Source organism: Mus caroli, unplaced genomic scaffold (assembly GCF_978045245.1).
Source record: "Mus caroli unplaced genomic scaffold, Mus_caroli_1 scaffold_11, whole genome shotgun sequence".
Lineage (NCBI taxonomy): Eukaryota > Metazoa > Chordata > Mammalia > Rodentia > Muridae > Mus > Mus caroli.
The window spans coordinates 76,195,639-76,214,085 of NW_028227266.1; the positions used below are offsets into that span (position 1 = coordinate 76,195,639).

General features: G+C 45.5%; 1 protein-coding gene across 4 annotated transcripts in view; it reads right to left on the reverse strand.

Moving 5' to 3' along the window:
- The window catches only part of Lrrc1 (leucine rich repeat containing 1), a 114,352-nt gene that overhangs the window by 28,427 nt on the left and 67,478 nt on the right, over positions 1 to 18,447 (reverse strand). For all 4 annotated transcript variants that reach the window (XM_021172927.3, XM_029481866.2, XM_021172925.3 and 1 more), the window contains exons 3-4: positions 12,524 to 12,602; positions 8,967 to 9,056 (exon numbers count right to left, since the gene is read on the reverse strand). In XM_021172927.3, the coding sequence (XP_021028586.1) occupies positions 8,967 to 9,056; positions 12,524 to 12,602 (169 nt within the window). The remainder of the gene's footprint in view (positions 1 to 8,966; positions 9,057 to 12,523; positions 12,603 to 18,447) is intronic.

An 18,447-nucleotide genomic window follows, 5' to 3' on the forward strand; every position in this document is an offset into this window, starting at 1 on the left:
AGAAACCCCTAACAGATAAAGGCAACAAGGGTATGTAGCCAGTCCCCAGAATAATAATAACCACAACAGCATGGCACAGTCTAAATCCCCTTTAATTTGTCCAGGATAGTATATTGGGAGGCTCTGACCATACAACTGACTTGCTACTGTAGCTATGCTGACACTGACTCTCGTGCCTTTCACATATAAGAGAGCCAATCAGGACACTATGGAGCAGGCAGACTCTCTCCCCTGACAATGATTACCTGGGACAGAGTCAGTATGTCACCAGCACAAGTTCCACATACTGAGCCAACTGAGCACTGCATGGTGCAGAGTCCACAGAGTGACCAACCTTCATCTCACAGGCTCCGTGCCAACCCCAAGTAATTCTGCTAATATCACTTTAGATCTGGAGGGATTTTATCTCTCAGCACCCAGGAGTCAGAAGCTACATCAACACTAATCTGCCTTCATCGTTTACTCTCTCTCTCTCTTTAAAGAATTATTTCTTTTATTTTATTTATATGATTACACTGTAGCTGTCTTGAGACACACCAGAAGAGAGTATCGGATCCCATTATAGATGGCTGTAAGCCACCATGTGGTTGCTGGAACTTGAACTCATGACCTCTGGAAGAGCAGTCAGTGCTCTTAACCACTGAGCCATCTCTCCAGCCCACTCTCTGTTGTTCCAACCACAAACAACAATACTAGGATCACATGGGCTAAAAGGCTGATTTTATAACACCAGAAAGCATAAATATGATAAACATACTGATACAGATATGTATCTGTATATACATAAATTCTCAACATTCGTTTGCCAAAAGTATTTTTAACTATATTATGGACTGTTTAGTTTCTGTATCCTATCCAGTTAAAACTGGACAGCAGTGAAGAGGACAATGTTCTACCAGAGGACCTGGGTTCAGTTCCCAACACCCATATGCAAGTTCACAACAGTCTCTAACTCCATCCAGACCCAGGGGCTCCAACCTTCTCTTCTGGCATTCATGGGCACTGTGTGCATACAGTACACACTCATCCACCCATACACATAAATATAAAACATTTAAAACGAAATAGGAGTGTTCATCAAAGGACAAAGCAAACAGGCAAAGTTGTCAAATGTACATGATCAAAGAAAATCTAACTCCTTGCTTTAAATAAACAAGCATGGACTTAATCCAGTGTGCTCCCGATGGAATGGAGCCAGCTGGGAGTTCTAGTTTTACACTCTTTCTTTCGATGACGTGTTCATAGGGAAGGACTGCCAGGGTGTGTGTGTGTGTGTGTGTATGTGTGTGTGTGTTGCTATCCAGTACTCACCTGCACAACACTAATAATTGCCCCAAATAAAAGCAAAGGTTTGATTTCAGAGGCATGTGTTCATGTCACTGCACCAGCATTACTGGAAAAGTGGTAAGCCCCTATGTGTATTCACTTAGAGTCTTTAAAAACAAAAAAAATCATTGGTTGAATTGTCATGTTATCACTTACTCCCATATCTATTTTGACAAACTGAGAACTAATCAACTGAAACAGGAGGAAAAGTCCTTTGCATCAGGAAAGCTCACGTACAAGGCATCATCAAATGCCCTTTAAGATTCCTAAAACTCTTTTCTTTTTTAATTATGTGTTTAGGTTTGTGTGGGGGGGGGGGTGTATGCGCAGGCGCACACATGTATGTCTGTACACAGGTGTCTACAGAGACCAGAAGACAGCATCAGGTCCCACGGAACTGCAGTTACAGGCAGCTCTGAACTGCCTGATGGTGGGTGCTGAGAACAAAACCCGGGTCCTTTGCAAGAGCAATACATACTCTTTACCCCTGAGCCACCTCGGCAGCCCCATCAAATGCATTTGGAAGCTGTTATTGACATATCATGTTTCTGAAGCTTTGGTCTGAGCAATGTACACATGAAACACAGAAGGGAGCCTGGAGAGAGGGGAGGGCACCTCTCACACCACTTCTGACTGGATCGGTCACAACCACCTTGTGGGCAACATTATGGCAACACAAATGGAAGACTGAGGGCATCCCTCGTCAGGAGGGAGCAAAGCCACAGCTCACCCTGGCCCCAGGCAGGGAGGGCCCTCCCACTGGACTCTCAGGCATTTTAAGAGCTCACAACTAGCTGAAAGTTCCCAGTTACACATTCAAACCACTTGTCATGTTTACTTAAAGAAGATAAATATATATGCAAATGCACAAACATATACATAGTTTAAATGCAGTGACTCCACTTAGGGTGATAGTACTCCCCCTCAACTCCAGGGTCATAGACTAACAAAACCCCAAGTGCTAGGCATGGGGAGCCTTGATTCCAGCTGTTGGTCAGGGGAGTCCAAGAAGACTCCACAAACAGTACAGGCTATGGCTGTTCCTCATGGTTGCCTCCAGAACTCAAAGGTAACAGCCTACTGCTGAGACAGCACACACTTCAGCACAGGACTTGGAGGAACTGAGCTGGAACTGACCTGAAAGCCTCCTCCCTGAGGATCAATGCGCATATCTACAGCTGCACTGCTAAGCTCCCAGTGGGGGAGATCAATCTCTAGCCTACACTGCTTCTTGCAGCCAACATGACTTCACAAGTGATCAAAATACAGAAAGCAGGGTGTGTGTGTGTGTGTGTGTGTGTGTATGAGGGGGGGACGGGACTCAACCACAACTGATACATCTACAGCACAACCCCTATACTGCAGGCTCAGGGAATACAATGGGAGAGGGGCCAGAAGGACTGGGAGAGCAACAGGGAGGACCAGCCCTAAACAGAAATGCATACAGATAGGAAGAGTACTCAGCAGATAGATAGATAGATAGATAGATAGATAGATAGATAGATAGATAGATAGATAGATAGATATAGGACAGACAGACAGACAGAATTGTTTTACAGGCCGTATGTGGGAGGGGCCATGAGAGAGAGAGAGAGAGAGAGAGAGAGAGAGAGAGAGAGAGAGAGAGAACTGAAGAGTTGTGAGTCTGAAAGGAAGCAGAGGAACTTGAGAAGCATTGGAAGGGAAAAGAAGGGGTAAAAATTATGTAAATACAATACTTGTGTACAGAATTTTCAAAAACTAAAATACTACATGTATGTGCACATGTGTATAAAGACATTGTGTGTGTATCTTTTAAGATCCACATGTTCAACAAAAGATTTTCCTTCCATATTTATTCCCTTCTAAAGCACCCTCATAATTACTCTCCAGAAGACGTTTTAGCTAGAATTTTCCTTTATTCAAAGATAAGCAGGTATGACTCCACAGTGTTTTTTAACGGGTTCAAAAAAAGAAAACTCTGTGTGTGTGTGTGTGTGTGTGTGTGTGCGACTGGCCTGTGTGTAGGTCATGTAGGTCATATCCGCATGGTTGATGTGCATGGAGACTAGACAAGGGCACCAGATGCCCTGGAACTGGAGTCACAGATGCTTGTGGACCATCATGTGGATACTGAGAATTGAACCTGAATCCTCTGCAAGAGAAAAAGGTGCTCTCAGGCGATTTGCCCTCCCCACCCTGCCACAGTGAACTGGAGACTGACACCTCCCGGACATCTGCAGCGTGCTCCTCCTCCTCCTCAGCATGTCTTTTTTACTTTTTTTTTTTTTAACCTTGCACATACTGTATTTTTAAAACTGCTATACAGTGCCTCATTACCCACACAAATCTTATTTTTAAAAATCATCCCCTATTAATAAGCACCTCATCTTTCAACTTTGATTCCTGGCAAGTTAAATGTCTGTGAAGCCCTGCTGGAATGGCCTCACTGTCCTGTAGGACTTGAGAATTACCTCTTGCCACTAGCCCTAGCCCTGCCTTCAGGCAATGGCAGGGTACAAATGCTAAGTAGCTGGCCGGAAGCACAGGAAGCAGGCCCCTGGTCTCACACACTTCAGAACAGCAGCGCACAAGTCACATCCTCTCTGAGTTAGAATGGAGGCTGACTGTATTTTTAGGATTCTATTTCAAGGGACTGAATGAATGGTTATTTTGAGACATTTACATTTTTTAAAAACTGTTTTTAAATACTTTTTAATCCAATTTGATTCCACCTATTTTCATTATCTAGAAAATAGAATGAAAGATACTTAAACCAACCAAACAAATGCAAAATCATTTAATATATATATATATATGTATATAGTAGCAATTTGAGTGAAAAAAAAAGCAGAAAACAATTTTGCTGGTGAAAGTATTACTTCTGCTTTTAAAACAGCATGTTATAGCAATCCCCAGACTTCAAAACGGACTTATTTAATAAGGCAGTTTTCTCCAAGGTTTTTGTCTCCTACCACACAGCTGAGCAGCCCAGTGCCAGCTCAGTCAGCCACTGCCCTGGGGCTTTACTTAGTTCAAGTCCACTGGAATCAAGGTCACTGGCTCCAAGGGCAGCATATACAAAATCCTACCCACATGTTCTAGCTCAGCCTGCCAGGGAACCTAAGGGCTGCCTACTCAGTCTATTTCTACCACCAAATTATCATAATTACATGTTTACTGATAAGAACTCTTCAGTGACCAATGGCTGTGCCAGGACTACACTGGCGAGGCATAGACATTTCTGCTATTCTAAGCAGGCTATGCTGGGAGGAGAAAAATTTAATCAAAGAAGAACACTTAGGCCACCTTTCCTTTTTAGAGCATTAACTTCACAGCAAGTAGTGGGGACTTTTCACGGCAACCTTACACAGGTCCAAGACAAGGCAGCAGCACACTGCCCGACTGGGCCGCAGCCTTCCCAGGCCCTCAGCACTGTCTGCTAGTTCCCACTGGGGTCTTGTGCCCCCCCCAAACCTTCACCCCCCCACACCACCTCTGCCCCCACCCTGCATCACTTGAGCTCCACAGAGATGGGCTGGCGTGTGTCTGCTTGCTCGCTGGGAGCAAGCCATTTGGGCTGGTGACCTCAGGGCGATTCATCAATTAAATTCTTTCTGGAGTGTACTAGTCTGTGTTTTAGCACATTTCTGCACACGCTATGCAAACATTACTAATTCCTGAAAATGTTTACTCGCTTCAAAAGAATCAAAGTCATTCTTGCATGGACATGTTTTTAATTCTTTCCAGTACATATAGCTAGGAGAATTCATTAAACTTCAATCCTCAGTCTTCAAACCTGTTCTGCCCTTCAGCCTCTTACAACTGCCGCTTCTTTCCTTTAGAGACCTGGGCACACTCGCCACTCTGCATAAACAGGGTTAGATGGATGTGCCCTTTAGGGTCTGACTTTTCTAAGTATCATTTCAAGACTCATTCGTGTGGATGCATGAGCAGTACTAAATTTCTCTTGCAGTAGTTTACCGATGGAAGCACATTCACTCATGGATCCAAGTTTGAGTGGTTTCTACCGTCAGGGTTTTATGAAGAACACTGCTATGAACTCACCAGCAAATTTGTGCTTGGACATGTCTTTAATGCTCTGGAGTACACATGGCTAGGAGAACAGCTGTGTTACGTGGGAACTCAGCTCAGCCCGGAGAGAGAATCTGCCCAAGCTGCTGCAATCAGGCTGCGCTACTGAACTTTCCCACCAGCGCTAGGTAAAGGTTTCAACTTCTCTAGACCTTCAGTGACACTTGCTACCACGTGACCTTTAATAGTCACCCTCGCAGATGTAACGTGCAAACGCACAGAAAGACCCATGACCTAAAGCATTAAGACTGTGGAAAGGAAGAAAAAAATAAGTGTGCTTCCTGGGGGAAGGATGCAATTTAAAAAACAGCAATATCCACAGGGAGCCACTCATTCTGCAGCTGACCCGACCTTGACCATCCACAGCAGCGCAAACACAGGGTTACTTATCACCACTCTGCAGAAGATGCTAAGGGTGGCTGGTGCCAGACTTGGGACCAAGGGTGGGGAGGGGGGGATGGAGGGGGGAAGGGGAAAGGGGGAGGGGGAGGGGGGAGGGGGAAGGGGGAGGGGGAGGGGGAAGGGGAGGGGAGGGGGAAGGGGAGGGGGAGGGGAGGGGGAGGGGAGGGGGAAGGGGAGGGGGAGGGGGAAGGGGAAGGGGGAGGGGAGGGGGAGGGGAGGGGGAGGGAGAACATGCCCATGCACCTGGGTAGCGCATGCCTCGCTGCAGCTGCCATCAACACCTTGCCCCATTCCCTACTTCCCTTCGATGCAAGAACGAACGTTATCACAGCTGCTCCCACTACACTGGAATTAGCTCTAAGCTTTCTGGCAACAAAGGCAGAGAAGTAAATGTGATAAATGTCAGAACTGGTACTAAAATGAGAAAAGCTTCCCATTCTCTGGCAGATATTTTTCCCTAAAAATAACCCCCTTTTCTCCTTAATAGGTCCTTACAGCAGAAAAAAAAATTAAGCAATACTAATAGACAAAACTTATTCTTCGTTAGAAGCTGTACCTTTCATAGTTATTTCATAACTACTTTTTATAGTCGCGGAGTCCAGGGCATTGCACTGGGGCAGGCTGAATGGTGGCAGCAGAGCTTCCAAGATAAGCCCAGAACCTATCCTGCCTCGCTGTGCTGAAGGAATGAATCCTGTGTGCTCTGCTGTGTGTGTTCACCTAGCAGGTGAAGAGTGGTGCCAGCCAAGGTCCCTGCTGTTAATGGAGTCTCACTGATGCAGGTCCATAAACTGATTACGGACATACAGCTGAACAGCCAACACCTAACCTTTTCTGTAGAGACCCAGAACCAAAGTGATTACAACACAGAAGTGACTGCTCAGGGTCTGGCACTAGGCTCACATCTATCAGCCACTATATGAGGTGAGGAGAAACAGGGGGCTCCTAACCCATCCATGAAGAATATACTTCAGCCGGTCTAAAGAGAGGGCACTGGATGGATTTTACAGTACACTTTTATGAAAGGCTTTGGAGTTCTCTGCTTGGTCCATGCGCAGACCTACACCACAGCAAAATCTGCGTAGCGCACGAAGATACAAAGGTTCATGGGCTATCTGAAACTCAGTCCCCAGATTTAACTAAAAATGTCTGTCTCGGACTCTTCAAAGCTAACGCTGACCTGACGCGAAGATCAGCAGAAACCACCCAAGCACTGGCCATCGGTTCTCAGAGCGATCTGGGAACACTTCAACAGAACTCACTGGAAGCCCAGAAAAATAGGCCTGGAGAACCGCTGCTACACGCTGAGCTGTAGCAGTCTATAACAAAAGGGTGCTCCCCATATACCTACAACGTACCTCTATAGTCCTTACATTTATTGCTTTAAATACAATACATTATGCACTGATATTCATGTTAAAAAATATGACAGGTTTTATTTTGTAGCCCTAGATGGCCTGAAGCTCACTAAGTAGAGACCAAGTTGGCCCTGGTGGTCACAGAGATCTTCTGCCTCTGGCATTAAAGATATGCACCACCACACCCTGCTAACATTTTATTAAAAATAAGAAACTTTACAATGTGTGCTCCCACCTCCACTGTCCTCCACACCTAAGAAAGAGTACTGGACTACTGATGCTTATCAGCTGTATGCGAGCTCAGCATAGGCGATGCTCAATCATGCCAAACATTTTGCTCTATATTTGGTGGCAAAACAACAGGCAAGGAGTTCCTCTCACCTCCTGACTGTAAGATGAAAGGCAGGTGTAGGTATTATGTTTTTGTGCACTGTGTAAACGTTCCACCACTATGTGAGGGAGAGAGGGAGGGAGACTGAAATCTGCCACTAGGAGATAAGAGAAAAGGTACTTTAAGTTCACCCGGAGAATGGAAGGCCACAAATACAAGCATCACTGGGACCTTGGATGGGAGGCAGCCAGATTAGTGTGTGGGTTAAGACAGATCACCAGACTGCCCAGGTATTGGGGTGAAGCTTGAAAATAAATCTCCGTTTCTCCGTGTTGCTACTGAGAACTAGCTAGGATAAAGAAATACAGCCACGGTGTTAATTTACATTTATATTAGAAATAACATTTACAGACAGGGGCATCTGTTAGGTCACCATGCCAATTTTTACATTTTCGTCTATTACGGAAAGGTCTTTGTTAAGGTTCTATTGACAAACTGTCATACTCCCTGCCTGTTTTTCTTCCTTATGGAGTTTGAACATGGTTTTTCTTAGCCGCTCTTATTTCTTCTCAGGGAACCCTCTGTTCTGTTCAGATCCCTGGCCTATTTTTTAACTGGGTCATTTTCCTGACTCTGTTGTTGGAGTTCTTTGTATATTCTGGATACTGATCATCTATCAGCTGGCACAGTTGCCCCCCCCCCACTCTGAGGGTTTCCCCGACTTCACATAGCTGATTATTTCTTTGTTGTACAGGAACTTTCTCATTTTATGAGATGTCCTTTGTCCAGTGTTGGCTTCAACTCCAGAGCAAATGGGAGTCCAGAATTCAGTTCCCAGCGCCTATCTCAAGAAGGTCCAGGGAGTCCAACATCCTCTTGTTGACCATCTTGGGCACTCAACAAGTACATGGCATAGACAGAGACATAGGCCCGTGTGTGCGTGCGCGCGCTCACGCACGCGCGCACACACACACATATATATAAACAAAACGAAACTTTGAAGCAAATCAGATTTCTTACAAATAAAAACAAAACAAAACAAAAAACAAAACAAAAAACAAAAAAACAGCACCACAGTTTATAACCATTAAGATTTAGGGACAATTGGGCACTAGTGAAATAGTTCAGTGGGTAAATACACACTTTGCTAAGCAAGAATGGGTATCTGGATCCCAGATTTTATGTAAGAAACTGACTGTAGCCAGAGGTATGCCTGGAACCCCAGAGCTATGTGGGGTGGAGATCAGAGTCACTGGCAATGGCTCAGTGAGACCCCGTCTCAAAGGAACAAGAGAAGAGAGTAATAGATGACAGAGCAGAACACCACAGTCCACTGTCCCCTGGCCTCACACATGCGCCATACACAGGGGAGCACAGACTTTGCTCTTTCTTGAAGGTGACAACAGAAGAGTGGGTGAGGCTGATAAACAATGTCCCTTCCTCCCTGGCACTCACAAGCGCCAGCAAGAACTTACTTTCCAATATTCTCTGGCAGAGACTGCAGCGAGATGTCATTTACAGAAAGACACGTTAGGTTCTGGAGTTCAGGGAAGCTCTCGGGCAACCTAAAACAACAACAACAACAGATACGTTAACTCCACAAGTAAGGCAGCAGACACCAAGTCTAGATACAGACTTACCCCGTGTGCCGGCCGTAACAGCCGCCGTCGGTTGCCTTCTATTATGGAGTATTTGCCTTGTCTTCCTGTGTGTGTTATACCTACATGCAATAACAAACTGCTCTGTCCACCTTTTCTGGACAGGCCATGTAGATGATTACTGATAGGGAGATGCAGACACAATCCCCAAAGCGGGTTGATGTGCAGGGTCTAACACAGAGTGGGTGCTCTGGAGGGCTGAGTGTTCTGTAAGAAAGATGCTGCCCCTGGAGCCAAAACTGATGGGAATTCAGCTGGGTGGGATGGCAGGCTCCTTCAATCCCAGCATTCACAGGCACAGGCAGGTAGATCGCTGTGAGTTCCAGGCCAGCCAAGGCCGCACAGTGAGACCACATCTCAGACAAAGAAGAAGAAAATCCTAAGAAACAAACTAAAACAAAAACCTGCCAAGGATGAAAACACTGTACTGATTAAAGAAAACGCAGACAATTTAGCTAGCCTGTGGGGTTTAAGCCACAGGATGGCTCGTAGCGCCCACCCAGGGCAAAGGATGACTCTGCACTGATGGCCTGCCTGCCAACTGCTACTGGTTAACTTTCTAAATTCCAGGTGTCACTCATTTTCTATAACTTTTATCTTTCACTGTATAATATACCCCAAAGTACTTTTAATATGTTTCAGACTCCACAAAATAGGAAAAATTCTCCAAAAACCAAAAAAAAAAATTTATTTAAATTTTACAAAGACATTCTAGTTTTAACATTCCTACAGTTACCTGTGTTTTGGGGGGAAATCATGACTAAAGATGAAAGGATCTCATCACATCTAAAACAAGATGCAACATACACAAACAGACACACAGACAGATAGACACACACACACACACACACACACTCCTCCAGCATGGACAGACCTCTGGCTTTAGCAGCGAGCTCTTCACCACTATACTTGTCTTTTCCTTTGTTAGATTCATTTGCATAAAAAATCCTATATTAATGTTTGACATTTAATACAGGTCTATTCCATAATTCAAAAACCAAATCCAGGTATCCAAGAACAGGACCGTTCTGTTAGGCTATTAGGAGCAGCTTTCTGAGGACTGTTACTTACAACTCAAAAGGCAGAACTTCCTTGCTCTGTCTTGGCTTTTACCAGAAGTATATATCCCTTTATGATCTCAAAAGCAGCTAAAGTGTTCTCCAAGCAAGTAAAACGCATTAGCCAACTGGTCCGCCTTCCTGCCAGCTGCCAGCAGGAAGAGGAGCACTTGAGTAGTGTGTGAGTGTAGCTCGGGTAGGGAGGAAGAGGCGGGGTGGGGGAGGAGGTTCCAATGCTCCATTCTAGCTGCGCTGTCTAGAGGTCCATTCACCTGGCTGAGGATCGGGTTCCTCAGCCACAAACTAAGTGGGCCACGTAATTACCAAGTTACCTTCAGCTCACAGATAACATCTTAATTCTTTACATCAGGACACCTGCCAAACTCAAGTGGCTTATCTCTAAGAATCCTGCACATAAGCGCCAGGATAAAAACAGGAATAAGCTGGGTGTATTCTAGCTGAGGCAGACAATTGTGGAGGCAACAGGTGGCAGACATAAGAAAGGAGAAGAACAGAAAGTCAGAAGGCGATTAAAGTGACTGAGTGGTTAGGTCTCAGCTGCAGGAGAGTGCTCCCAGCTCACCAACCCGTGTAAGCTGCCGATGAGCTCAGCTCGCTCAGCTCAGTGAACATTGCCTGAGCACTTCCTCCAAGAAGTACAGTTGGGCTGGAGATACAGTAATGAAGGAGAGAGAAATGCATGCCACCGCCTCACTTCTGAAGGGTTCTTTATCGGAGGGATAACGTCAGTGTAAATGTCAAGTACTACGAAAACACAGCAACAGAGCTGTGAATGCCGGGGGGGGGGGAGCTTTCTGAAGACCTGAGGGCAGGGCGGTGGAGGGGCCGGGACTTCATCAGGTACAGGGGGCCCAAAAATGAACAGTGCTTCATTACTGCTCAGTCTGACCTAAGCAGACGGGGACAATCGGGGTAGACCTGCCTGAGCACAGAGCGCCCAGGAGGCTCTCAAAGCCGTGGGTGGGGGAGTCCTGAGGGCTGGGGGCAGGACACTCAAGGAGGTTTGGGGATAAGGAAGGATTGGGTGTCAGTAAGAGAGACATACAGCTTGAGGACAGGAACAAGTTAAGAAAGGTAGTAGGGTTTTACAACAGAAAAGATTATTATTTTTAAGTTATAAATGAAAAGAGTATCAGTCACTGAAATTCAAAAGAGAAAAACCAGAAACACTGTAAAAAAAATATTTAATTCTTGGCAATGAGGTATGAGTATAACAAAATTAAATAGGGAATTGTTCCGTACTCAAGGAGTCTCAATTTTGAAATAAAGGAGATAAACCCAGTCCAGTTTCAAAGAAGGGACCAGCTATATCCAGAGCCTTGATAAATCCTCCAAATGGACTCAGTGGTCCAGAGAAACCTCCAGAAGACACACCTAAGAGCTGCCTCTTCATTCCCTTATACACAGACACTGGAAGGCAGGTGTCAGTGGACTCCCAACTCAACCGGGCCACAAGGACTCTTGAAAATGCCCCTCAGCCACACACAGACAGTGTGTTCTGTAAAACACCGGGAAGGGCATACTGCCTTAAGCAGTCAGATGGGGCAGGCAGCCATCCTCAGAATGCTAAGCCTAAGGAACCCCACAGCACTGCAAAGGCGAGGAGAGCGTGGCATTGAGAGCTTTTCTGGGAGTGCTCCTTTTATAAAGAGTTGAGATTATAAACGTCTCATTGCTGGACTACTAGAAGTCAGCTGAGTGAGACTTTTCGTGCTGTGGATATGTCAGTGGAAAGGCACATGCCCTAAGACAATGAAGAGAGGCAACTTTCTGGGTAAATATGCTAGAGTCTCTCTAGTCTTAGCCTTAGCCCGTAAGACAAGAGACAAATTGGAAAGGTATTTTTATTTTAGTTTTTACCCCCCCCCTACACACACACACACACACACACAGAGCACATGTGTGTGCCATGTGTGGAGGTCAAAGAACAACCCACACGAGTCAGTTCTCTTCCATTACGTGGGCTCCAGGAACTGAATTCTCCCTCCCCGCTGCCAGGCTTGCTGTCGCGTGCCTTTACCTGCTAAGCCAATTCACCTGCCCAACCGAGAATCGCTTAAGCTGCAGTTCTTTATGCTGCTTCTGAAATGTGCTCTTTCACTCCTTCTCAGCGACTCCATCAGTACCACAGTGCACCTTCCCCCATTGCTTACTTGCCGCCCGCTGTTTATTGTTTATGAGCATACATTTGGAGAATCAGTCATTTGGCAGAGACAGTGCCCCACCACTTGGCTGCATACTGTGCTTGGCTGTCAAGCATGCCAGCCTTAATCGAATGTGAGGGAGAGAGGTTACCTGGTGAGTGGGTTTCCGCTGAAGTCAGCTACCTGCAGCGCTTTACAGAAGGCGATGCTTTCTGGAATTTCAGGTATATCTGGGGGAGGAAGCAAAGTCCGGCAGCACTGTTAACATTTCGCCATTTTGGGGACAAAACCCAACCGCCTTTACCTCATTCAAATATGGCCCCGGGCTTGTTCTTACAACTACTTTTCTACATTTCTTCAGAAAGCATGTTCTTTAAGGAAGCACCTTAAAAATGTATAGGCCCAATGAGCGGAGGTTCTAGGTTCAATGTTTTAGCTCACACAGATGAAACGATGCCAACTGATAATGTTGTCAGTTGGTGTGTGAGTTGAAAGACTGTCTAGTGTGAGGGAGCTGGAGCGGTCTGGCAGTGTAAAACCTAACCCTCCACAACAGGGGGTGCAGAGAAGCCCAGCCCTTCTGCACTTGCAGCGGGAGTTTCCTGCACTCCTGCTGCGAGAGACAGACTCCTGAGCAAGCTGCACAGCTGAGGAGCCACCACTGCTTCTGTCTGCATGCCAGACCCCACAGCAGGAGTCATGGCTGCCCGACTGGATCCCAGGGCAGCCAGGGTCAGGAGGCAGTGCTGGACCTCTGCACTTGCCCCAAAGGACAACACGAGCAAAGTGATGCTCTCAACAGCCTCACTCAGTAGACCTGGGGCACCAGATAATTAATCATGATGTTCCCAGAAGTGAAGAGATAGGAAGCATAAACTCCTGCTTGAGTTATATAAGCAGAAAAGTTGTAGAGTAAATAAACAGCTGTCTTAAATCACGGCAACAGACAGTCATGACACCTCAACAAATTTCCAAGCTTCAGCTAGTTTATAGACCCAGGACCCCGTGAATGAAGGGGAGACCATGTTTGCTTGAGGAGTGACCCCACTGCGAGAGTGGAAAGCCTTACTACTTTTCTTTCCTCCTTTACTCCTATCCTTCCTTTTAAAGGACTATAAAAGGTAAAGCATGTGTGCATCCAAGGAGAAGCAATACATCCGATCAAAATATAAGGGCCTTCTGCCTCAGCGACAGATCCAGTGGCATTGGTTATACAGAGACACCCTTCTAAGAGGAAAGATAAAATTGTTGCTCCTGACCCTTCTACCACCAAAAAAGAATCACAGTATTGACTAGGCCTCCTTGCATTCTGGAGGCAGCACATCCCTCATTTTGTGTGTTACTTTGGTCCATATACCAAGGACTTGGAAACATGCTAGCTTTGAGTGGTGGCCCAGAACAGAAGGCAACTCTTCAACATGTCCCTGCTGCTGTGAGCGGGCTCTTCTGCTTCCTGGGCTCTATGATCCAGGAGACCCACATAATTGAAGTGGCAGTGGCAGACAATGTTGGTACTGGGCACCTCTGGTGGACCCCATAGTGAATCTCTGCAGTACCACCTAGAAGTGGACAGCTGCAGCATACAACTCCTGTCTGGGACAACTCTGAAAGACAGTGATGAATGGAGATCTTCATAATGGAAAGTGCATCTAATGGTCCACTGTGCTCAGAAGAAGAAACATTCAGATGTACAAGTCAACAGTTGCCTGTGAGCTGTGGCCCTGTGGTTGAATGGTGGGAACCTTGAAAGATGCAGGGTGAGAAAACTGGCGAGTAGAAGATTGGTGAGAAAGGCAGCTGAGAAGGAAACACGCAGACGGATAGCAAAGAACACGAAGGTATTTGTAGCACGTGTGAATTTTGAGCTGAAGGCTAACCTCAGCAAAAGAGAACAATGACAAGTAGCTAGGATGACCCACTCTAAGGACGGCAGCCAGCCTCTTTCCCTGACTATCCCTGTCATTACCCAATGTCCACCTGGACAAAATGGCTCTGGCGGCAGGGATGGGAGCTATGCATGGGTTTAATAATATAAGCCTCTACTCACAAAGGTGGATCAAATACATCAGCTGCAGAGATCAATATTGAGCCCCCACTGAGCACCATTCCTGGGGTGATGAGCCAAGTTACCTGGTAGTGGGCTTTATATGTAAGTAGAAGGATACCAGCTAGTTCTGAGTGTGGACTTGCCTTCCCGCATGTAGTTCTTCTGTCAGAATTACCATCCACTAACTTACCACCCTCATGGTATTCTATGCAGCATTGCTTCTGACCAAGGACTCGCTTCACAGCCAAAGAAGTAAGGCAGTGAGCTTATGTATCCTGAAGCAGTTAGCTTGACAAAATGCTGGAATGGCCTTTGAAAGACACAGTTATGATGCCACAGGTAGCAATAGCCTGGAGGTCTAGGGCAGAGTTTCCTTGAAGGCTATACCAGCATCCATTATACAGCATTGTTTCTCCTCGAGCCAGGATTTAGGGCTCCTGGAATTAAGGGGTAGTTGTGGGGATAGTACCACTCATCCACCATCATCTTTGGTGACCCACTAACAAAGCTATTCATTGACCTCAGGCTCTGTTGGCCAAACGGTTTGATTCTAGAGGGGGATAATGTTCCTGCTGGAGGCACAACTCTTCCACTGAACTGGAAACTAAGGCTGTTCCCCTGGCTACTTTCAGTTCTGATGCCTTTGAGTCAACAGGCTAGAAATGAGTTAGTGTTAGAAAGGATGATTTATCCAGGCCCTCAGGAAGAAACTGGACTGTTTTCCCCTCACAGTGCAAAAAGGTATCATCCAGAATAGAAGAGATCTGTGATGGTGTCTCTTGGTGGTAGGATATCCTATGATTAAGGTCAGTGAGCAGCTACAATTCAAACCATGCAGGGACAATAAATGGCCCATAACCTACAGAAATGGAGGCATGAGTCACCCCTCTGGATAAAGAACCAAGCAAGACCTGCTGAGCTGCTTGCGGAGAATGAAGGAAAAACAGAGGATCATTAGAAAAAGGTAGCTATAAATAGCAGGTAAGGCCGTATGACCAGTTACAGAAATGAGTGCCATAATTGCCAGGAGGGTTCTCTCCTATTTTGCTAATAACGGTGTTTTAGTTTTGTGCGGGATAGTTGTATGGTGTTAGGTAGAATCATGGCCGTTTCTGTTTTCACTTAGAAAGCAAACATGACAGGAGGAGATATAGTTAGGTCTCAAGCTGGCAAGTCGTGAACTTCTGATGGCTCATCTTGATTATCAACTTCACTGGGTCTAGAATAAATTAAGAAACAAACACACCTCTGGACAGGTCGGAAGAGGCAGTTCTGTAGGATTAAATAATGACGGATGGCCTTTCGCAGGGTGAGTGGAGACTTCTGGCAGCAGCCCAGCCATGAACTGGCCTGAAGAAAAGCCATTCTGCTTTTGCCTCCTCTCCCTATTTAATGATGCACCTACCCTGTTGCTGCCTGCTGCGACACGGACCAAAGACTTGTGGACTGAGCAAGCACCAGGTTCTCAGCCTCTCCAGCGTACATCTGACCACTGCTGGACTCTCCAACTCAAACAATGTAAGCCAATCTAACAACCCCCCTTTGTAGTGGATGCTCATTCTGAGAGTTCTGTTCCTTGTACAGAGCCTTGACAAGTACAAAATATCAAAATACCAAATATCAGAGGAGGGGGTCTTTGCCGGTTATTACTCTGACGGGGGATAAACATTCAGAATATATAAAGAACTCAAGATCAAAATATTAAATAACAAAACAACAAATAATCCAACTAAGAAATGGGGCGGGGGGGGGAGGGCTGGGCAGTTTTCAAATGAAGCTCAAACTTCCAATAAATGCAATGCTTAATTAACATGCTTAGTTTTTGTGTGGGGAAAAGCACACAAAAACGACTCTTATCCCATCTCATCCCATCCCATCAAGAAAAGGTGAGGTTACTGGTGAAGATGGGGTGGAGGCTCCTTTACACTGCTGACAGGGATGTGATGGGCCCAGTCTCTGTATAATCAGTCGAGTGGTTCCTCCAAACACCAAATACAGAGCTACCATAGCACCCAGCTATCTAGTGCTTGAGTATATATACCCAAAGGAATGTAAGTCAGTATACAGTGGAGATATCTTCCTGTATTTACTAACAGCCAAATTACATTACAAATTACCAGCCTAGATGCCTACTGATGCATAAATGGGTGAAGAAAATGTAGTCTATACTCACGTTGCAGATTTATTCTGCCATAAGAGATAAAATTATGCCGTTCATAGGAAAATGAGTAGAACTAATGACCACATAAGCAAATTAAGGCGGTATAACAAAGACGAGCGCCACAGGTGGTCCTTCTTCCATGGGCTTTGTGCAAAAAATAACATGGAAGAGACATGGTGCTCACTAAACATGGCAGGACTGGCCTGCAACCCCGGCACTTGGGAAGCTTCAGCTGGGAGATTGTAAGCCTCGGCTACATAATAAGATCCAGGATATCTGGGAGACATAATGAAATCCTATCTCAAAGTAATAACAAGAAAGAGGTGAGGGAGAGGAGTGAGAAGTGGGGTGGACAATTAAGGATGTGGAAGAAGGAAAGAGAACAGAAAACAAAAGGTAGATATGACCAGAGCACATATATTAGGGACATGTGTCTGCACAGTTAGTTAATAGCTTCTAATTTAAAAGTAGGCAAAGGGAATAAAAAGGCATGAATCTGTCACAGGATTAGCACTGCTGTTTCTGGAACCTAGACAGCTGTAGGACACAGGCCTGCCTTGGCCTGAAAAGTACTCAGCAGCCTGGACAGACCCCAACAGTTCCTTCCTGTCTCTATTTTGGGTCTGCTAGGTCTGTGTAATGCTGGGGAAAAGAGGTGCCTTATAACTGCCTGATGCTCTATCAAGAAAAATAATTAGGGGGGAAAAGATACATAACTCAGGAAGCAGACTTCCATTCTATAAGACAGACAGATCAAGGAGCAGGTGTCCATTCTATCTGGGGGGTCAGGAACACCACTGAGGCCTGAAAAGATGGCCAGCATGGATCGCACGAATTCCAAAAATTCTGCTCAGTAACGGTGTGGAATTCAGGGATCCCAGGATAACAGGCCACAGCTGAGCACATGCAGACAAAGGCAGCCTACACTAGGTCTGGTTAGAAGGCATTCCTGCTCCAGGTTAAACTGGGGGGGATACCCAAAGTAGGAGAAGGAATACAAAGCCAAGCCTGACTTCTTTCCACTGCATGCACATGCCAATCTTGATCTTTAAACATCTATGCTCTAAGCTAACGGTTTCAGACAAGAATGGAATGAGTGTGACTTAAAGAGTGCTGAGCACCCATGTGCTTTTAAAGACGGTTCCTGAAAGCCTGGGGTTCCCCTGACCTCAGGTTACGGCTTTGTTAAGATAGCATCAGCCAGGTGACTGGTGACAGTCCGTCAGTGGATCTTAGCAGAGCTCAAGAGTAGGAGAGAGGCCACTGGCAGAGGACAAGCTCAGGCTTGAAGGTGAGGTAAGGAAGGAGTGACTTTGAGGACAGCACAGACGGCCAGTGGAGGGTCTGGAGATGGGACCAGAAAGCTCCCGTGACACTGGCTCAGCCTAACCGTCCACTGTTAATTTGCGGCACACAGTTTCCTTGTCTATGACAAGCAGTTACATCTCTGCCTTACAGTTAACAAACACACTGAAGAAGAGTGAGGTCACTCTAAGAAGAATATAAGAGTTTTACAGTTGCTCTAATGATTTGAGAAGCAATAATGACTTAAACCCAGAATCACATGTATTCCCATATAAAGGTTAGAGACATTTAATATTATATTCTTAGTAAATTAATACTTAGCGTTATGATTTTCATCGACTCGTTAAATTACATAACCCAAAACTTCTACTTGCCAATACTGGAAAAGTAAGACAAAAAATTTTTTAATCTTACTTTTTATAGTTCATATTAGACATGTCCAAGAACAAAAATAACAAAATCTCTCTCAGGCTTTTTGCAAGTATCAGATTTTGTTATTTTTATTCCTCTTTTCCGCAGAATGTTAAGATAACCTTTAATTCAGATCTACTGCAAGTTATCA